Source organism: Phaenicophaeus curvirostris, chromosome 8, assembly GCF_032191515.1.
Source record: "Phaenicophaeus curvirostris isolate KB17595 chromosome 8, BPBGC_Pcur_1.0, whole genome shotgun sequence".
NCBI classification, from domain to species: domain Eukaryota; kingdom Metazoa; phylum Chordata; class Aves; order Cuculiformes; family Cuculidae; genus Phaenicophaeus; species Phaenicophaeus curvirostris.
Window position 1 is genome coordinate 29,968,546 of NC_091399.1, and position 14,824 is coordinate 29,983,369.

General features: G+C 54.2%; 1 protein-coding gene across 1 annotated transcript; it reads left to right on the plus strand.

Annotated features, from left to right (window-relative positions):
* Positions 1–10,670: 10,670 nt before the first annotated feature.
* On the plus strand, positions 10,671–13,167 carry FOXD2 (forkhead box D2). Its single transcript, XM_069862173.1, is given in 3 exon segments — positions 10,671–11,590; positions 11,593–11,645; positions 11,647–13,167. Coding segments are annotated over 3 exon segments (1,332 nt in total). The 5' UTR covers positions 10,671–10,785; the 3' UTR covers positions 12,121–13,167.
* The last annotated feature ends 1,657 nt before the right edge of the window (positions 13,168–14,824 follow it).

The window sequence follows — 14,824 nt, forward strand, 5'->3', positions numbered from 1 at the left end:
GCTTCGGAGAAAAAGGATTTCTCTGGCGATACCCTCTTTCACCCCTTTCCTAAGCACCTGCTGCTTGTGATCGCTGGGGATGGGACACAGGACTGGATGGCACTGGCTGTCCCCCTGCAGCCCTTCACCCTAGGGTGAAAATAGGGAAACAAGTGGAAGCAGGGTGAGAATCTGAGCCGTTGATCAAAGCCGGGGGGGGGGGAGGGGGGGGCAGTGATGTAGGAGCCCTTGTCTGCAGCAGCCAGCCCCATGTGCCTGACTTTGTGTCTGAAATGTGCTGTGTGGTGTATGTGAGTGGCAGAGCTGGGACCGGCCTGACTTCTACAGCACCCAAAAAGCAAGGCTGTGGTTAGGAGGCAAAGTGGCAGAGCCTGAGCATTGGCAGTATAACACCTACAAGCTCTTGGGGCCATGTCCAACGTTCAAGGTCTTTGTACTGGGACTGCTGGGGTGGTTATGCTGCAACAGATGGTTTTATGAGTGCATTGAATTGAGTGCACCAACAAAGAGCCCTGGCTTGTTGCACCCTGGGGTGCTACGTGAAGGAAGGATGTACCTAAGCCAGTTATGTATGCACCTGAAAAAAGTTCATTTTCCATTTGCCGGCTCTGCTGGGCCAGAGGAAGCAGTGTATGACATCTGCAGAGGACGGATCCAACTGTTTCGGGTATTTTAGGTGCTTTCCCTACCACAGAAACCTCTGCTCATTTTTGGAACTCCTTCTGCTAACCAGGTGTTGGAAGCCAAACCCAGCCTGTAGATCCATTTTCAGAAGGTTTCAAATGGTCTAACCTAACTGGAGAATATGGATCTCAGAAAGCACAAAACTGTCCAAGCACATGGTCACTTGGCTGTCCAAGCTCTTTGCTCAGAGCAGGCAATACGTTTCAGTAGAGGAAGTAATTCACTTCAGGTAAGGCCAACCCAGGTCTTGGAAATGACATTTTTGGATGTTCCCTGCTTCAAAGACAAAAGACTGAGTAATGCTAAGGGGACTCTGCTGTACCACATTATTTTCAGTTTCAAAAAGCTGCTTCACGTGGAGCTGGAACTTCTTTGAGAATCTCATCCAGAGCTTGTCCACAACAGAGATGTATTTACCAGTGGGAAAACAGGAGACTGCTGCAACAATCTCATTGTTTGGAGTCTCTACCCTCAAGAAATCAACAGTGTTGCCAACTCAAAGACATTATTAAGGAACATTTTCCTGCCAGACCTCAAGTGCATCCCACCACAGCCGTGTATTCCCTATATTGTATGGAGATGGCAAAACTGGCCACTTGGCCAAGATGTCACCGTGGAAGTGATAGAAGTGCGATATGGTTTTGCCTCCTGCACCACAGCCAGCACCCAGGAGGTGGCAGCCAGGTGACAGCCTGGCCAGGACCCTGCAGCCCACCCTCAGCTCTCCTGACCAGACCCCACCAGCTGCAGCCCCTCTCCAAGCAATATTTACTCCTCACCGGTTACTTATTGTTCAGTTTTCCGCAGTGTTGGTTTAAGCGCCTATCCATCTTCCCCCAGCTCGAAGCCCTTTCTTTCCAGGCTGTCTGCTGCTTGGATTCTCCCCGAGCTGATGCTCACCCTCTAAGTATAATTGCAATACAAAGTAGTTTCAGAATAGCATGCAATAGTGGCTAATTATTTGGAACAATTATACATAACAAAGACAGAGCCAAGCAGCAAGAGGGCTTAATTGTCTGGCCAAGCATGAAATAGCACAGGATTATCGCTAACAGGGGGAGGGGAGGCAACAGAGAGTTGCCCCATAGAATAGGCAAGAATCCAGGCTGCTCGGGAAGGCAAAGTTTATTGAAGAACTTGAAAATTCCCCTTTGAAGCATCTTCTGAGATGCCAGAGAAGACATGAAAAGGATAATGACCCAGAATATGGGCTTAAGGCACAAATCCCTGCACTGACAGACTCCAGGCCTACAGACGCTTAAGCACATGCTTAAATTTTAAGCACATGAATAGCCCCCTTTGACGGCTCATGGGCTTAGAGTTAAGCTCAGGCATAAGTGTTTGTAGGATCGGAGCCCAGATTTTTATTACAACTAGAATCTTCTTGGTAATGACAGGAAATAAGAGACCTATAAATCTCACAAGCTCCTAGGGTGATGCCACGAAGCCCTTCGCTCCAGGTGAGTGGTGAGCATCTGTGATGAGCCATGGGGACGTAGATGCCTTCCCTCCCTGCCATGGATCTGCATCTCCAGGACATGGGACAGGAGTCAGGGGAGACAGAGAGCCTACAGGTGTGGGAGAGAAGAAGGTGAGGGGGGTGCAAAATGGAAACGGGCTTGCTGTTAGAAACAAAAAGGTGCTGCAGATTTTGCTAGAGTTCAACCTTGCTTGGAGGCACCAGAAAGCAGCATCTAGAGGACCTGCTGAGGTGGTGGTGAAAATGCAGGAATAATCTTCATTTCTTTAAAAAAAAAGGAAAAGAAAGTTACAAAAATATTAAAAAATCTTGCAGAATGTGGGCAAATCAATGCAATAAAAGCTCCTCTCCGAACGTTCTCCACTTAACCATGAACCTACTTTTTCTGCAGAATGAGGTTTCTCTCATGTGAGATCTTCCTTTCCCTTTCTCCAACTCTGAAGGGTTGTTTTTCTTTTTGGCAAGGCTTCCCATGTTTACAAGACAGCTACCTGCTGGGCGGAAGCACTTGTCCCTCTGCTTGGACCTAGAACTGTTTTTCAATTATCTTTAGGGCTCGAAGGATTTGTTTTTATTAGCGGCACAAGAGCCTTGTGCTGATGGTTGCAGGTGTCCTCTTCACTGTTGGAGTGGTAGAAAAAGTGGAAAATGTGGGATATGGATGCTGTAGGCTTCAATGAGCTAACTATGACCACAGGAAGGTATGAGATCTGTGGTACCCGCTGCCCCACATCACATATCCCAAACCTACAGATGCCTGAAAGTGAAGGTGCCCATGGCAGCAGCAGTGTGAGAGCAATTTGGCTTTGGAAGTTAGCCATGAAGGAGACTTTTCCGCAAGAAAAATGGGTGGACAAGTGCACCTGCCCCATAGGAGGCCAGAATCCCATCCGTACTTTTTTTCCCTCTGTACTCGGCACTGGTGAGACTGCACCTCGAATCCTGTGTTCAGTTCTGGGCCCCTCACCACAAGAAGGATGTTGAGGCTCTGGAGCGAGTCCAGAGAAGAGCAACGAAGCTGATGAAGGGGCTGGAGAACAGGCCTTATGAGGAACGGCTGAGAGAGCTGGGGGTGTTTAGCCTGGAGAAGAGGAGGCTGAGGGGAGACCTCATTGCTCTCTACAACTACCTGGAAGGAGGTTGTGGAGAGGGGGGAGCTGGGCTCCTCCTGCCACCACGTCTGTTAGTGCACCTGGGACCTCACCTACAGCTCAGGCATTGGCACCTACAGGTCCGGGACTGCTGCTAGCAGCCACTGGAGGGCATTATACGATTCACACAGCCTTACCCTGTGACCTGTGCAGAGAGCATGTGCTACAGAAAGTCCCACGTTCCCTTCTCCTCCTTTACATCCAAACGCACGTACCAGAGGGGCCTGACAGCTGACATCTCCTATGGGAAAGGGACAGGCCAGCGTGCGCCAGCATGGACCGTGATGGTCCTCAAACAGTCGGGACCTTCGCCAGCCACCCTGATGCCTCGGCACATCGCCAGCCCACCAAGCCTGTGCAGCAGCCTGCAGCAGCAGGGCACGGATGGAGGATTTTCTCTGAAGCCAGAGGTTAATTATGCTTTATTGGATAATTTTCAGCTGCCAGTCCTGGCAGTAAGGGGGATTTCCTCTAGATGGCACGCTTATCTCTGTGCTGGGAGGGAAGCCCCACCAGCCTGCGGGCTCCACAGGACCCCAGCGAGGTACTTCCAAGAAGCAGATAACTTATCCCCATGTCTCATGCTCTCTTACAACACAATTTTAATATTCAACATCTAGAGTACACAAAAGCCATGAAAATCGTAATAGGAAAAAGGCATTTTGTAATGAGCATTGGTGGGATCTGGTCAGCTGAGCGATGCTGAGTATCCGTCCTGTAGAAATCAAGTCTTTCAGGGTAATGTAAAGCCAGATGTGAAACATCAGCCTTTCCTTCAGCATCATTCTTTCTGTCCGAGTGATGCAGCTCCCTCTTCGCAGCAAGAATGAGCAGAGGCTCACTTGTGGTAGGTGAAAGAAGGGGTGTGTATGTATATGTGAACCTTCAACACCCCCAGAGTGGCTGGATTAATTTTAAGCAGTGCGTTGACATGCTTTCCCTCTCTTGCCTCTGTGCAGCTCAGGGCAGTAATTTCTTATGGAACTTTGAAGAAGGGGGCAGGAGAAGATCACACTGGCCTGGAGATGCTGAGAATGGGATTCCTGTGTGTTCCTTTTACCTACTGTGCACTGCAGAGCACCTCTTTTCTAGGAATGGAGAAGTGTCTCTCGCAGTCATATCAATGCTACCACGAAGTTAGCCTGGGATGCACCAGGCTGCGTGTCCCAGTGCACAAAGCAGGGACTAGCTTTGGGTCCTAGCCCACGGGAGAGAGCTACTGGGGTGTGGAAGTGCCGGAGCTGGGCTGTGGAGTGAAGCTGTGACCTGCTGGAGATGCAGTGGAGGAACTGGCATCAGCAGCCTTGTGGAAAGGGGCAACACGGCAGGGATTCACCCTTCTATGCAGCTTCAGCCCCAAACTGTTACAGTGGTGCTTGGTTTCATATTTGTGCTTGTTGTTATCTGATCCAGATGAAATGTCCACTACCTACCCTTCCTGTTTTCCACCTGCCTCTCCTTTGCTGAATAAGGGGATGGGATTAAGGTGTTTGGCTCTGCCTCTACTTCTCTGCATGGGTGAGATATTTCACCTCCCTCCTTATACTTTTGGTTGCCAACTTTTTCTCTTTTTTTATTCAGCTCCTTCCCAAGGTGGGACCAGAGGGAAGGAGCCCTGCGCTATATTCCTGTGCAGCAGCAACATCACAGCCTGCAGCTGTCTGAAGCCCAGTCTTAATTTGAGGTCAAGAGAGAAAATAGATCTACACACCTGCAGTTAGTGAAGGAGATAAGAATATGTGTGCAGGGCTGATTTCTTACATGGTTACAGCAGATTCACCCCAACCTGATCTCCAGGTGGACATGGTGGGATACTTCCAGGTGCAAAGAACCCTCTCCCCAGCTATTTACTACATGCTGGAATAAACCTAAAATGGAGTAAAACTTTTTTTGCCCCTATCACTCTATACTCCAGTAATTTTCCACTTTCTCTGTAGTTTTCTCCTTTGAAGAACCTATCTCTATATCGCTCCTGACTCCCAAGTTGAGGGTCCTCAACTGGTGTTTCTGGTAGTAATAGATTTCTGCAAACTCAGCAGGTGAGGTGGACACTCAGGCTGCTGAACTGCTGAATGCAGAGAACTCAGCATCAGAGATTTATTGGGCACGTTTGGCATGATAAGATGCTAACACGGATAACCTGGACTCAGAAACCTGATCAGAGGTTTCTATATTTCTAATCCTGGGTTTCTGCATCCTTGTGAATCTGGCTATTTATTTAGGTTGTAGCACTGGTGCAACCACTTTTGGAAACTCTGATTCCACCCCACACATATTCTCCCTCCCACCCACCCCCCTCAAAAAAAAAAAAAAATTCCGCTTTTATTTTTAGTGGATTCAGGGGAGAATGAAGTGGTTTAACAGGCTTGTTTTCATAGGGATATTTTTCCTTGTGTGGTAGGCACAGTTACCAGGTTCCTCTATACACACTGCCATGTGCCACAGCATAATTGCCTTCCATATGCATCGGCCTTTGGCTAATGTGTTTTTTATGGCAACCAGGAGAGCTGGATTTGGTGAGTCCTAAAAGTGCACCTGGTGGTTTATGGCTTGAAATCACTGTATTTGAGTTATGTAAATGTGTGTGTGTGTGTGCGCGCGCGCACATCTCTTTTCATGTAAGATTGCTGAAGAACAGTATGAAAAAAACCTTATACCAAGCCAGAGTTAATGACTTGAGTGTTAAACTGCATTTTTAACTGGTGGGCTTCCAAGTCCATGTGGGATAGGATCAGTTATGAACAGAGAGCAGCAGGCAAAGCTTTTGAACTGCAAGACCAAAAACAACATTCAAAATTCAGATCACAGCACCTAAATAAGTGCATATATGTGTGGAGAGAGGAGTTTCCTACTTGTCTGAAGAGCAGGAAAGACAGGGAGGCTTGTTCTCTAGAGGTTCATAGGGGTTCAGACCTGCAAATGGGGTGTCTGGGGAAAAGCCTCCCTTGAAATCCAGGACCTTTTTGGTGTGGATTTTGGGACGCCTGCATTTGCAAAAGCAGGTCAACAGAATTGAGATATCTGACATCTGAGTGCTGCAGGAATGGATATAAGCACTTGGCTTCTGTTGTTTCTGGACTGGGAATTTCTTGCATCTCACACTATCCAGCACCACGATTCCCACTAACCTCCCTGTGCTGGGAGCTCTTGGTGTGCAGACTGCAAACTGATCTTTGAAGCTCAGAGCTGGCAGGACAAGGCTGGAAAAAAGGTTGAACTGCAGGGAGCACTGAAGGTCTGAGCCTTGAATATGGAAAGAACAGAAATAATATCAAAGGAAATCACATAAGTGGAAAAAGAGCCCCCTGGGGCAGCCCAGGCAGCAGCAAGTCTCTCTTGTTCATGTTTTCAGAGAAGTTAGAGGTCAGCCAAGCCTGATAACGAGGTAATACAGAAAAATCCATCACTGAGCCTTGGGGGACTTGTAGATGAGGTTCTCATCAGCATAAACGAATTTAGATGCTGCTCGGCAGAGGAAACAAAAACGATTATGTATCGCAAAACCTGCAGATCATCTGGAAGGACCTGGGCTGGAGCTAAATCAAGGCAGTAAAATGCTGCAGGGCCCGATGCAGGGCAGCGGCTCAGGATAAGGGTTTTTCTCCCCTGGGAAGCCCCTCGAGGGATGCTTCGACCAGGACCAGCTCCCTTAGACAGGGGCACGGCCAGTGCCGGGGCAGGAGCAGCGACCGTAGCCCGCGGTGCTCCAGGGTTTTTCTCCCTGCCCTCCCCACACCACTCCCTGGCAAAGAGCGCTGTCAGGGGCAGCCAGGGAACGGGCTTTTCCCGTTTGCTTGGTCGTTGTTGCCATTTTGCAGCTTGCAAAAGCTCCGACTGGTTCCCATGCAGCGGGGACACCGGGAGCCCGGGGTGGGGGGACCTCGACCGGGGCATCCACCTGCTAAAGAGGCTGCAGGGTACCAAAACGCCGGTCCAACGCCTCAGTGAGACAGTGAAACGCCTCAGATCAGACAGTGAAAGTTAATTTAAAGGAGAGGAAAAAAAAAAAAAAATCCGGATCGGCTGATGGGTCGCTCTCTTCTCTTCTCTTCTCTTCTCTTCTCTTCTCTTCTCTTCTCTTCTCTTCTCTTCTCTTCTCTTCTCTTCTCTTCTCTTCTCTTCTCTTCTCTTCTCTTCTCTTCTCTTCTCTTCTCTTCTCTTCTCTTCTCTTCTCTTTTCTCTTCTCTTCCTCTTTTCCTTTCCTTCTTTCTTCCTTCTTTCCTTCTTTCCTTCTTTCTTCCTTCTTTCCTTCTTTCTTCCTTCTTTCCTTCTTTCTTCCTTCTTTCTTTCCTCTTTTCCTCTTTTTCTTTCTTTCTCACTGTTGAGACTTTCGCACACCCTGCCCACCTCACCAGCTCTCAGCCCCACGCGCATTTGATACCACAGTTTACTGTGAAATGGAAAGAAGAGTCGAGTTAAAACGGGAGATGGAGGCTGTCTGTAATTAAATACTTCAGCGAGGAGAACAGAAAAATTTAAAATCTGCCCAAGGAAAAATGCTTTCCACGCCTGAGAACAGTGGCACGATGACAAGACAATATTTTCGGGCAGATCGATAGGGTTTCTTTTTTTTTTTTTTCAGGGGATTTCGCATCATTTCTCACTCCACCGTGCGAACCCGTGATTGAAACGCACCCCTCGCTCCGTCTGGGGATGCCCGGCCAGGAGCGTGTGTGTGTGTGTGTGTGTGTGTGTACGTGTCTGGGATCCCACCATCTGGTTTGCTTCACTCCCGAGTTTCCTTTTCCTAAATCTTTTCGGGATGGGTGCAGTTTAGATACTTTTTCTCGTTTTGAGGCTTTTCTGCGTGGCAAAGCCGAGGCGAACACGGACTCGGGCAACAGGAGCCGCTCGCAGATGGAGAGACTCGGACTTTCTCACTGTTATTTCCTTTCCAGTCGTTCCCGGCTTTAACGGGGACGACGTTTAGCCTTGGAACAGGCTGGAATCGATGGTGGCTGATCACGGCATCATCGCGGATGCGCGATGCTCGAGGAGGAGGTCCCGGAGGGAGCGGGACGAGGCACCGCATCCCATCCACACCGACCCTTCTCGCCTCTCGCCGCTCGGCTTCGGGCTCCTCGGGGTCCCGGGGGGAGCGGAGCATTCCTGGGGCTGTGCCCGCTCCCCCAGCCCCGCAGAGGCACAAGGAGCAGCTCCTGGAGGTTCCTCGCTGCCCTGAAACGCACCAAGTGGAAATTCAATCGCCCCGTTGTGTGTGTGGTCGAAATCTCTGGCAGCTGCTTCGGAATTTTTTATGACACTTTGGTTTATGTAGGGGAGGCATAACTATTATTTTACTTAATAAAAAAAAAAAAAATGGAAAGCGGCTCCGGTCTTTTCCTTTCCCCGCTCTCTTCCATTTGTTCTTCCCATCGCCTTTCCGCAGGGCTGATGAAAGGGGAGTTTAAACAAAAGTCGGTAGGAAAGATGCGGCGTCTCCGAAGAATTTCTCCCTATCATAACTAACTATACATAGATACAAGAAAAAAATATATAAGAAAAATGAATATAAATATATATAGCTGAATATACACACATAGGAATGGGAGATGGATGTGTCGCAAACGCATGGGAGGAATACAAAAGTGAAAAAGCTCAAGAAAGCTCCCCCAGGGACAGACTTGCCACCTTCCTGAGAAAGTGTCAGCACAGTTATCCATTTATTTTCCCCGTCGGTGGAGAAATCCTCCCCGATCGGAGCGCGGGAGGAGGATGCTCCCGGATCCCAGCAGAGGCTCGGGCTCCGTGATCGCTGCTGCAACCGGAGATGCCCCGGTTCCTGCTCGCTTCCCGGGGTCCTCCCGAGCCCGGCGAGCCTGTTGCACCGAGTCGTTAGGGCTTGAGGAATTGTGAGCGGCATTTGGGAGCGGGGCCGCGCAGCTGTTTGGCCCGGCTCCCCGGTATTAGTGCTGGAGATTTTATCACCAAATGCTCGCACCTGTTAACGGCAGCGCCTGGCAATTCATCACCGCGGATTCTCACAGTGCTGAACGCGGCCCTTGGAGGGGGGCAGATCTCCCCTTGGCACCCCGCTTTGGAGGAAAATATCCCCTTATTCCCTTCTCAGGCATCCTCCCACCCCGGATAGTGACTGAGCGTTTGCGGAGCCTCTAAAGGGAGGGGAATAAAACCCCAGCGTGTCCGCTGCCGTCGGGGGATGCTGCGCCCTGGGCAGCGACAGCGGGAGAGCGGCGGAGAGGAGCTGCCGAGGCCGGAGGAGCTTCTCCGTCCCGCAGGGGACCTGGGGCCTGGCCGGGCTGCCACTTCGGAGAGTGGTACCCGCCCCGGCCAGCCCCGTCGAGCAGGGATGCGGGACTTGGGTGCCGTCGCAGCCCCCCGCAGCCTTCGCTTTGGTTATTTCTCGAGGGGTGGGGGAGGCTCAGCTCAGCGTTTCTCCTCGCCTCCCGGCCCGCACCTGCCGGGCAGCAGCATCCCCTCCGCGGGCGCGGATCTGCGGGAGCCCTGCGGGGGGGGGGGGCGGGCTTCCAGGCCGGGCACTCCGGGCTCGGTGACGTCTCGATGACGCGAGCACGTGCAGAAGGGGAGCGCAGGGGTCCCCAAATCCACACGATCCCTCAAAGAGGCCGAGGGCTCGGCCCTGGCGGGGCTGAGGGGTCCCAGCAGACGAAGCTGCTGCAAGGCGGCGGCTCATCCCCCGGCTCCGGGGTCGGGCAGCGCTCGGGGGGCTAAGGGACCCTCGGCGACCCCCGGGCGGGGGATAACGGCGTCACATCCTGCGGGAACGGGCCCTGCGAGCTTCCAGTGCCGGCGGCGAGGGAGGGGTGGGGTTATCCAGCGCCGACCCCCGCCCGGCAGGAGCCGGCTCCGGCGCAGCCGCGGGCATCCGAGCGCCGGGCGAGCCGGTAGAGCCTTTCCTCGAAAGCGTCCCCGTCGGGGACCGGGGCCGGGCAGCCCCTCGCCCCTGCCCCGCGGGGGCTGCGGGCGGCACGTGATGCCGGGGCGGCCGTATAAAGGCCTGGGGAGCGCTGGCAGGAGGCGCAGTGCGGGAGCGTCTCCAGCGGGTCCCGGCTCGGGAGGGGTGGGGAGGGGGGAGCCGCCTTCCCAACTTCTGCCCTCCCCCCATCCCTCTTCCCCCGCCCCTCCCTCCATCCCTCCCTCCCTCCCTCCCCCCAGCTTTGCCAAGGAGCCGCCGCACCCCCTCTCCCCCCATCCGTTCTTCGATTATCGTTATTACTATTATTTATTATCGCGGCTCCCGAGCTCCCCGCCCAGCCCCCCCGGGCGCCCCGTCCCCCCGCCCCCGCCCCTCCCTCCGCAGCCACCACCCCGCGGCCAGCGGCGGAGCGGCCAGCGGCCCCGCGGAGCCGAGCGGAGCCGAGCGGAGCCGGAGCGCCGAGTCCCAGCGGCGGCCGCAGCCCCTCCGGCCCGGCCCCGGGGCCCATCCCGGGAGCCGCCGCTAGGTGGGGGGGGGGAGCCCGGCCCCGCGGCCGCCCCGGCCGCACAACAATGACTTTGGGCAGCAGCGGCGGCGGCGGCTGCGGGATCATGTCCGAGCGCTCCCCCCCGGAGGAAGAGCCGCTCTCCGAGGTGGAGGACGCGGATATCGACGTGGTGGGACCGCCCCAGGACGGGGGCAAGTACAGCGAGGACGAGGAGGAGGAGGAGGAAGACGACGACGACGAGGACGAGGAGGACGACGACGAGGAGGACGGCGGCGACCCGCTGGGGCTCGCCCTGGCGCGGAGCGGGGCGGCCGGGGCTGGCGCGGGGGGGTCCCCGGAGCGGCTCTCGCCCGCCGGCGGCTCCGAGCCCCGCGGCGCCGCGCCCGGAGAGAAGGGGCCCGCGGGCGGCGGCGGCGGCGGCGGCGCGGGGGGAAAGAACCCGCTGGTGAAACCGCCCTACTCGTACATCGCCCTCATCACCATGGCCATCCTGCAGAGCCCCAAGAAGCGGCTGACGCTGAGCGAGATCTGCGAGTTCATCAGCGGGCGCTTCCCCTACTACCGGGAGAAGTTCCCCGCCTGGCAGAACAGCATCCGCCACAACCTCTCCCTCAACGACTGCTTCGTCAAGATCCCCCGGGAGCCCGGCAACCCGGGCAAGGGCAACTACTGGACGCTGGACCCCGAGTCCGCCGACATGTTCGACAACGGGAGCTTCCTGCGCCGGAGGAAGCGCTTCAAGCGGCAGCAGCAGCTGCACCCGCCGCACCCCGAGCTGCTGCTGCGGGCCGGGGCCGCCGACCCCGCCGCCTTCCTGCCCGGCTTCGCCTACGGACCCTACGGCTACAACTACGGGCTGCAGCTCCAGGGCTACCCCCCGCACCCCCATCACCCCCATCATCACCCCGGCGGCGGCGGCGGCGGCGGCGGCGCGGGCGCCTTCCCCTTCCCGGCGCCGCACTGCCCGTTACCGGCTCCGCCGCCTCCCGCCGCCGCCTCCTCCGTGTTCTCGGCCGCGTCGGGGCTGCCCTCCTTCCTGGGCGGCGAGCTGAACTGCAGGAAACCCTTCTACCCGGCGCAGCTCAGCCCCGCCGCCCTCCTCCAGACCCTCAAGCCGGACCCCGCGCCCGCCGGCGGCACCAGCGCGGCTCCCCGCCCCTCCTTCTCCATAGACAACATCATCGGGGGCGCCGCGCCCCCGCCGCCCAGCACCGACCCCGGCGCCGCGCCCGCAGCCCCGTTCCCGGCCGGGCAGGCGGCGCCCCCCGCGCAGGTCCTGGCGCTGCTCAGCCCCGCCCTGGCCCCCGCGCAGCCCCAGCTCGGCCTGGCGCACGAGCCGCTGCTCCAGCCGCCGCAGAACTTCACTAAAATCGCAGCCCTGGGCAGCTGTCACTTCTAAACCTGCTGGGGAAGGAGCGTGTGTGCGCGGGGGGGGGGAGAGTCGCGAAGCGAACGGCCCCTTCCCAGCTCTCCCCCTCCTCCCAAACTTCTTTTCCCTCTCCCCATCCCTTCCCCCCCATCTCCTCCCGTTGTGTTTTAAGGTAGGAAATATTTTTTTTCTTTCTTTCTTTTTTTTTTTTTTACTTCATTTCCAGTCGCATCCAGATCTGTTTGTGCCTCTTTGCTCGGAAGGGAAAAAAAAAAAAAAAAATCAAATAAATCGGGAGGGAGGAAAGAAAAACACGATGCGGTCCCGCAAGCGCCAAAGCGTATTTATAAAGTGGCCGTAACATAAGCTGGGACCGGGGCTGGTGGAACGTCTTGCGGGAGGTCGAGGTGGGGGGGATGTTAAGAAAGGGTCTTAGGGTCGGAAATGTTTCCTTTGAGAGGTGCGGGGGTCCCCCAAATCTCCTGGGGCAGCGGCCAGGGGGGCTGCAGGGGTCCCCGCACGCAGAGAACCCCTTTTCGTTCCTGCGAGTCTCTGCCATGTGTGCCTGTTCCTCCCCGGCTCTCAAAGAAAACCTTTTAATGGCTCGATCTTATTTTTAGTTTCTTTGAAGCTTCTGGTTTGGTTTGAAAAGGCACTGTTTAGGGTTTCTTTATTTTTAAGAAGAAGAAAAGTCGGTGAAACTCAGGACTGCGGTTTATTTTTTTCTTCTTTTTCTTTTTTTTTTTTTTTCCCCAATGAGACATTCAAATGCACGTTTAACAGAAAATCCGCTCCATCAGGAAGTTTGGAGAATTCCCATACTATTTTTTTTTTTAATCCCTCCCCCTCCGTGCGTGGGTTTTTTGGTGTATTGGTAATTATTTGTATATAGATTATTCGGGAGCTAATGAGCGGAGTCCAGTTAACTCTTCACTGGTTGTGCATCCGTCATATCTATTTTATTGAGAGAATCTGTGAATAATTTGATGTGGAAAAGGCAACAGAATTTTGTCCACCGTCGGTGTAAATTAATAAATGTTTGTGACCTGGTTAAAATAATAATTCTAATCATCCAAATCGTTCTTTGCCATGTCCTTTGTCACACCGAGAGCCCCCCTCGGGCCTCGGGGAAGCGAGAGGCTCCCACCTTGGGGCTGAGCCCTCCCCTCCGCGCCCGGGCGCGCAGTTTGCGCGGGGCTGCTCCGCGCCTCCCCCCGTCCCACCGCTGCCGCGCTGATGCTGCCTCCCCTTGCTGGGGGGGCCTCCCCACTTTGGGTCCCCTGCCCAGCAAGGGAAAGTACCCTTCGGATTATTTTTTTGTTGTTAATTGTAGATTTTTTTTATTTCTTTGTTGTTTTTTGGGGGGTTTTGGGGGTTTTTTTTGTATGTGTGTGTCCCCTCCTCCCCCCAAAAAACCCTTCCTGCTTCTCAGGAGAGGGAGGCAGGGGCTGGGAGAAAGATTCTCCCTTCTCTCCCCCCTCCGCCTCCCTTTTATTTTGTTTGGAAAAGTTGACACATGAGAAAATAAGTTGGAGGGTTTCCCCCCCGCACACGCGTTCCCTTCGGGCCTGCAGGGTTTGAATGACCGAAGGAAACTTGATCTCCGCCTAAATTTTGCAACAACTTACAAAGTAAATAAACATCTTTCAACGTTCCCTTCTCCTCCAACCTCCCCCCCCCCCCAATTTATTTATTTCTCAGGGACCAAACGTGGCTCTTTGGTTTGTTTGTTGGCAGGGACCCTGATTTTAAAGAATCGAGGCCTTTCTGCCCTTGCAGCCAGATGAAGGAGAAGGGGAAAAAGAGGAAAAAAAGGAAAAATCTGAGATGTACGAGCAGGGAGCGAGGGATGGAGCTTTGTGCGGGGCGCCGGCAGGAGCCGAGCGGTGTGCGCCGGGGAGAGGAGGGGGGGGGATCAGCCTTTCTTTTCTCTTCCCCCCCTGCTTTTTTTCTTCTCCCCCCTCCTCCCCTGCCCCTGTCTGTGCCACCTCGAACCTCCGCGCGGTTTGTTGATGTTGTTCCTGAACGTGCCGCCTCCCCGCAGCGAGCGGTCTCACATCTCGCCTTCACACGCATTTGCTTTTGAAAAGCGATCGTCGTGTCCGGCACTTGGTTGTCTCCCTTTCATGTCCAGCCCCTACAAAAGGGGCTACAAGGCTCGACATGGGAGAAAAGAGGAGGCCAATGAATCTATTTTCCAGATTGCCAAGCACATGGTTGGAAATTGAAGGGGCTTTTGTAGCGTTTCCCCTTCCTCCCTCCCTCCCCGCTCCTTTTCTTTTGCTTGTGTGCAAATTGTTCAATTGCTCTGGCAGGGGTGTTCCTGACAAGCTCATTACTAGAAGGTGCCAGACCCCTCCTCTCCCTCTCCCCCGAAGCCTTTGATGAAGTTAAAATGCGCTGATAGCTGCTCTCGGGGCTATCTTTGTTCAGGCTCCTTTAATACCCGAGCCTGCTTTGAGGAGACGGGATCCGAGGGAAGAAAGCGATGTGCAGCGAGCCTGGAGGGTGGTTGTGTGGCTGGGATAGGAGGGGGGCCGTTTATTTTAATATAAAATAGCGATTTTTAATTTTTTAAATTTTTTTTTCCGCTTGTTTCTTTGAGAAGCGCGGGAGGAAAACGAACCGAGGGTGCCGGGAGCGGATAAGAAACGGCAGCCGGTGGGGACGAGCGAGTCCGTTTCGCCTCTGCAGCCCCCGTTGGGTGCAGGGGGTTCTCCAAGTTGGTGGTCTC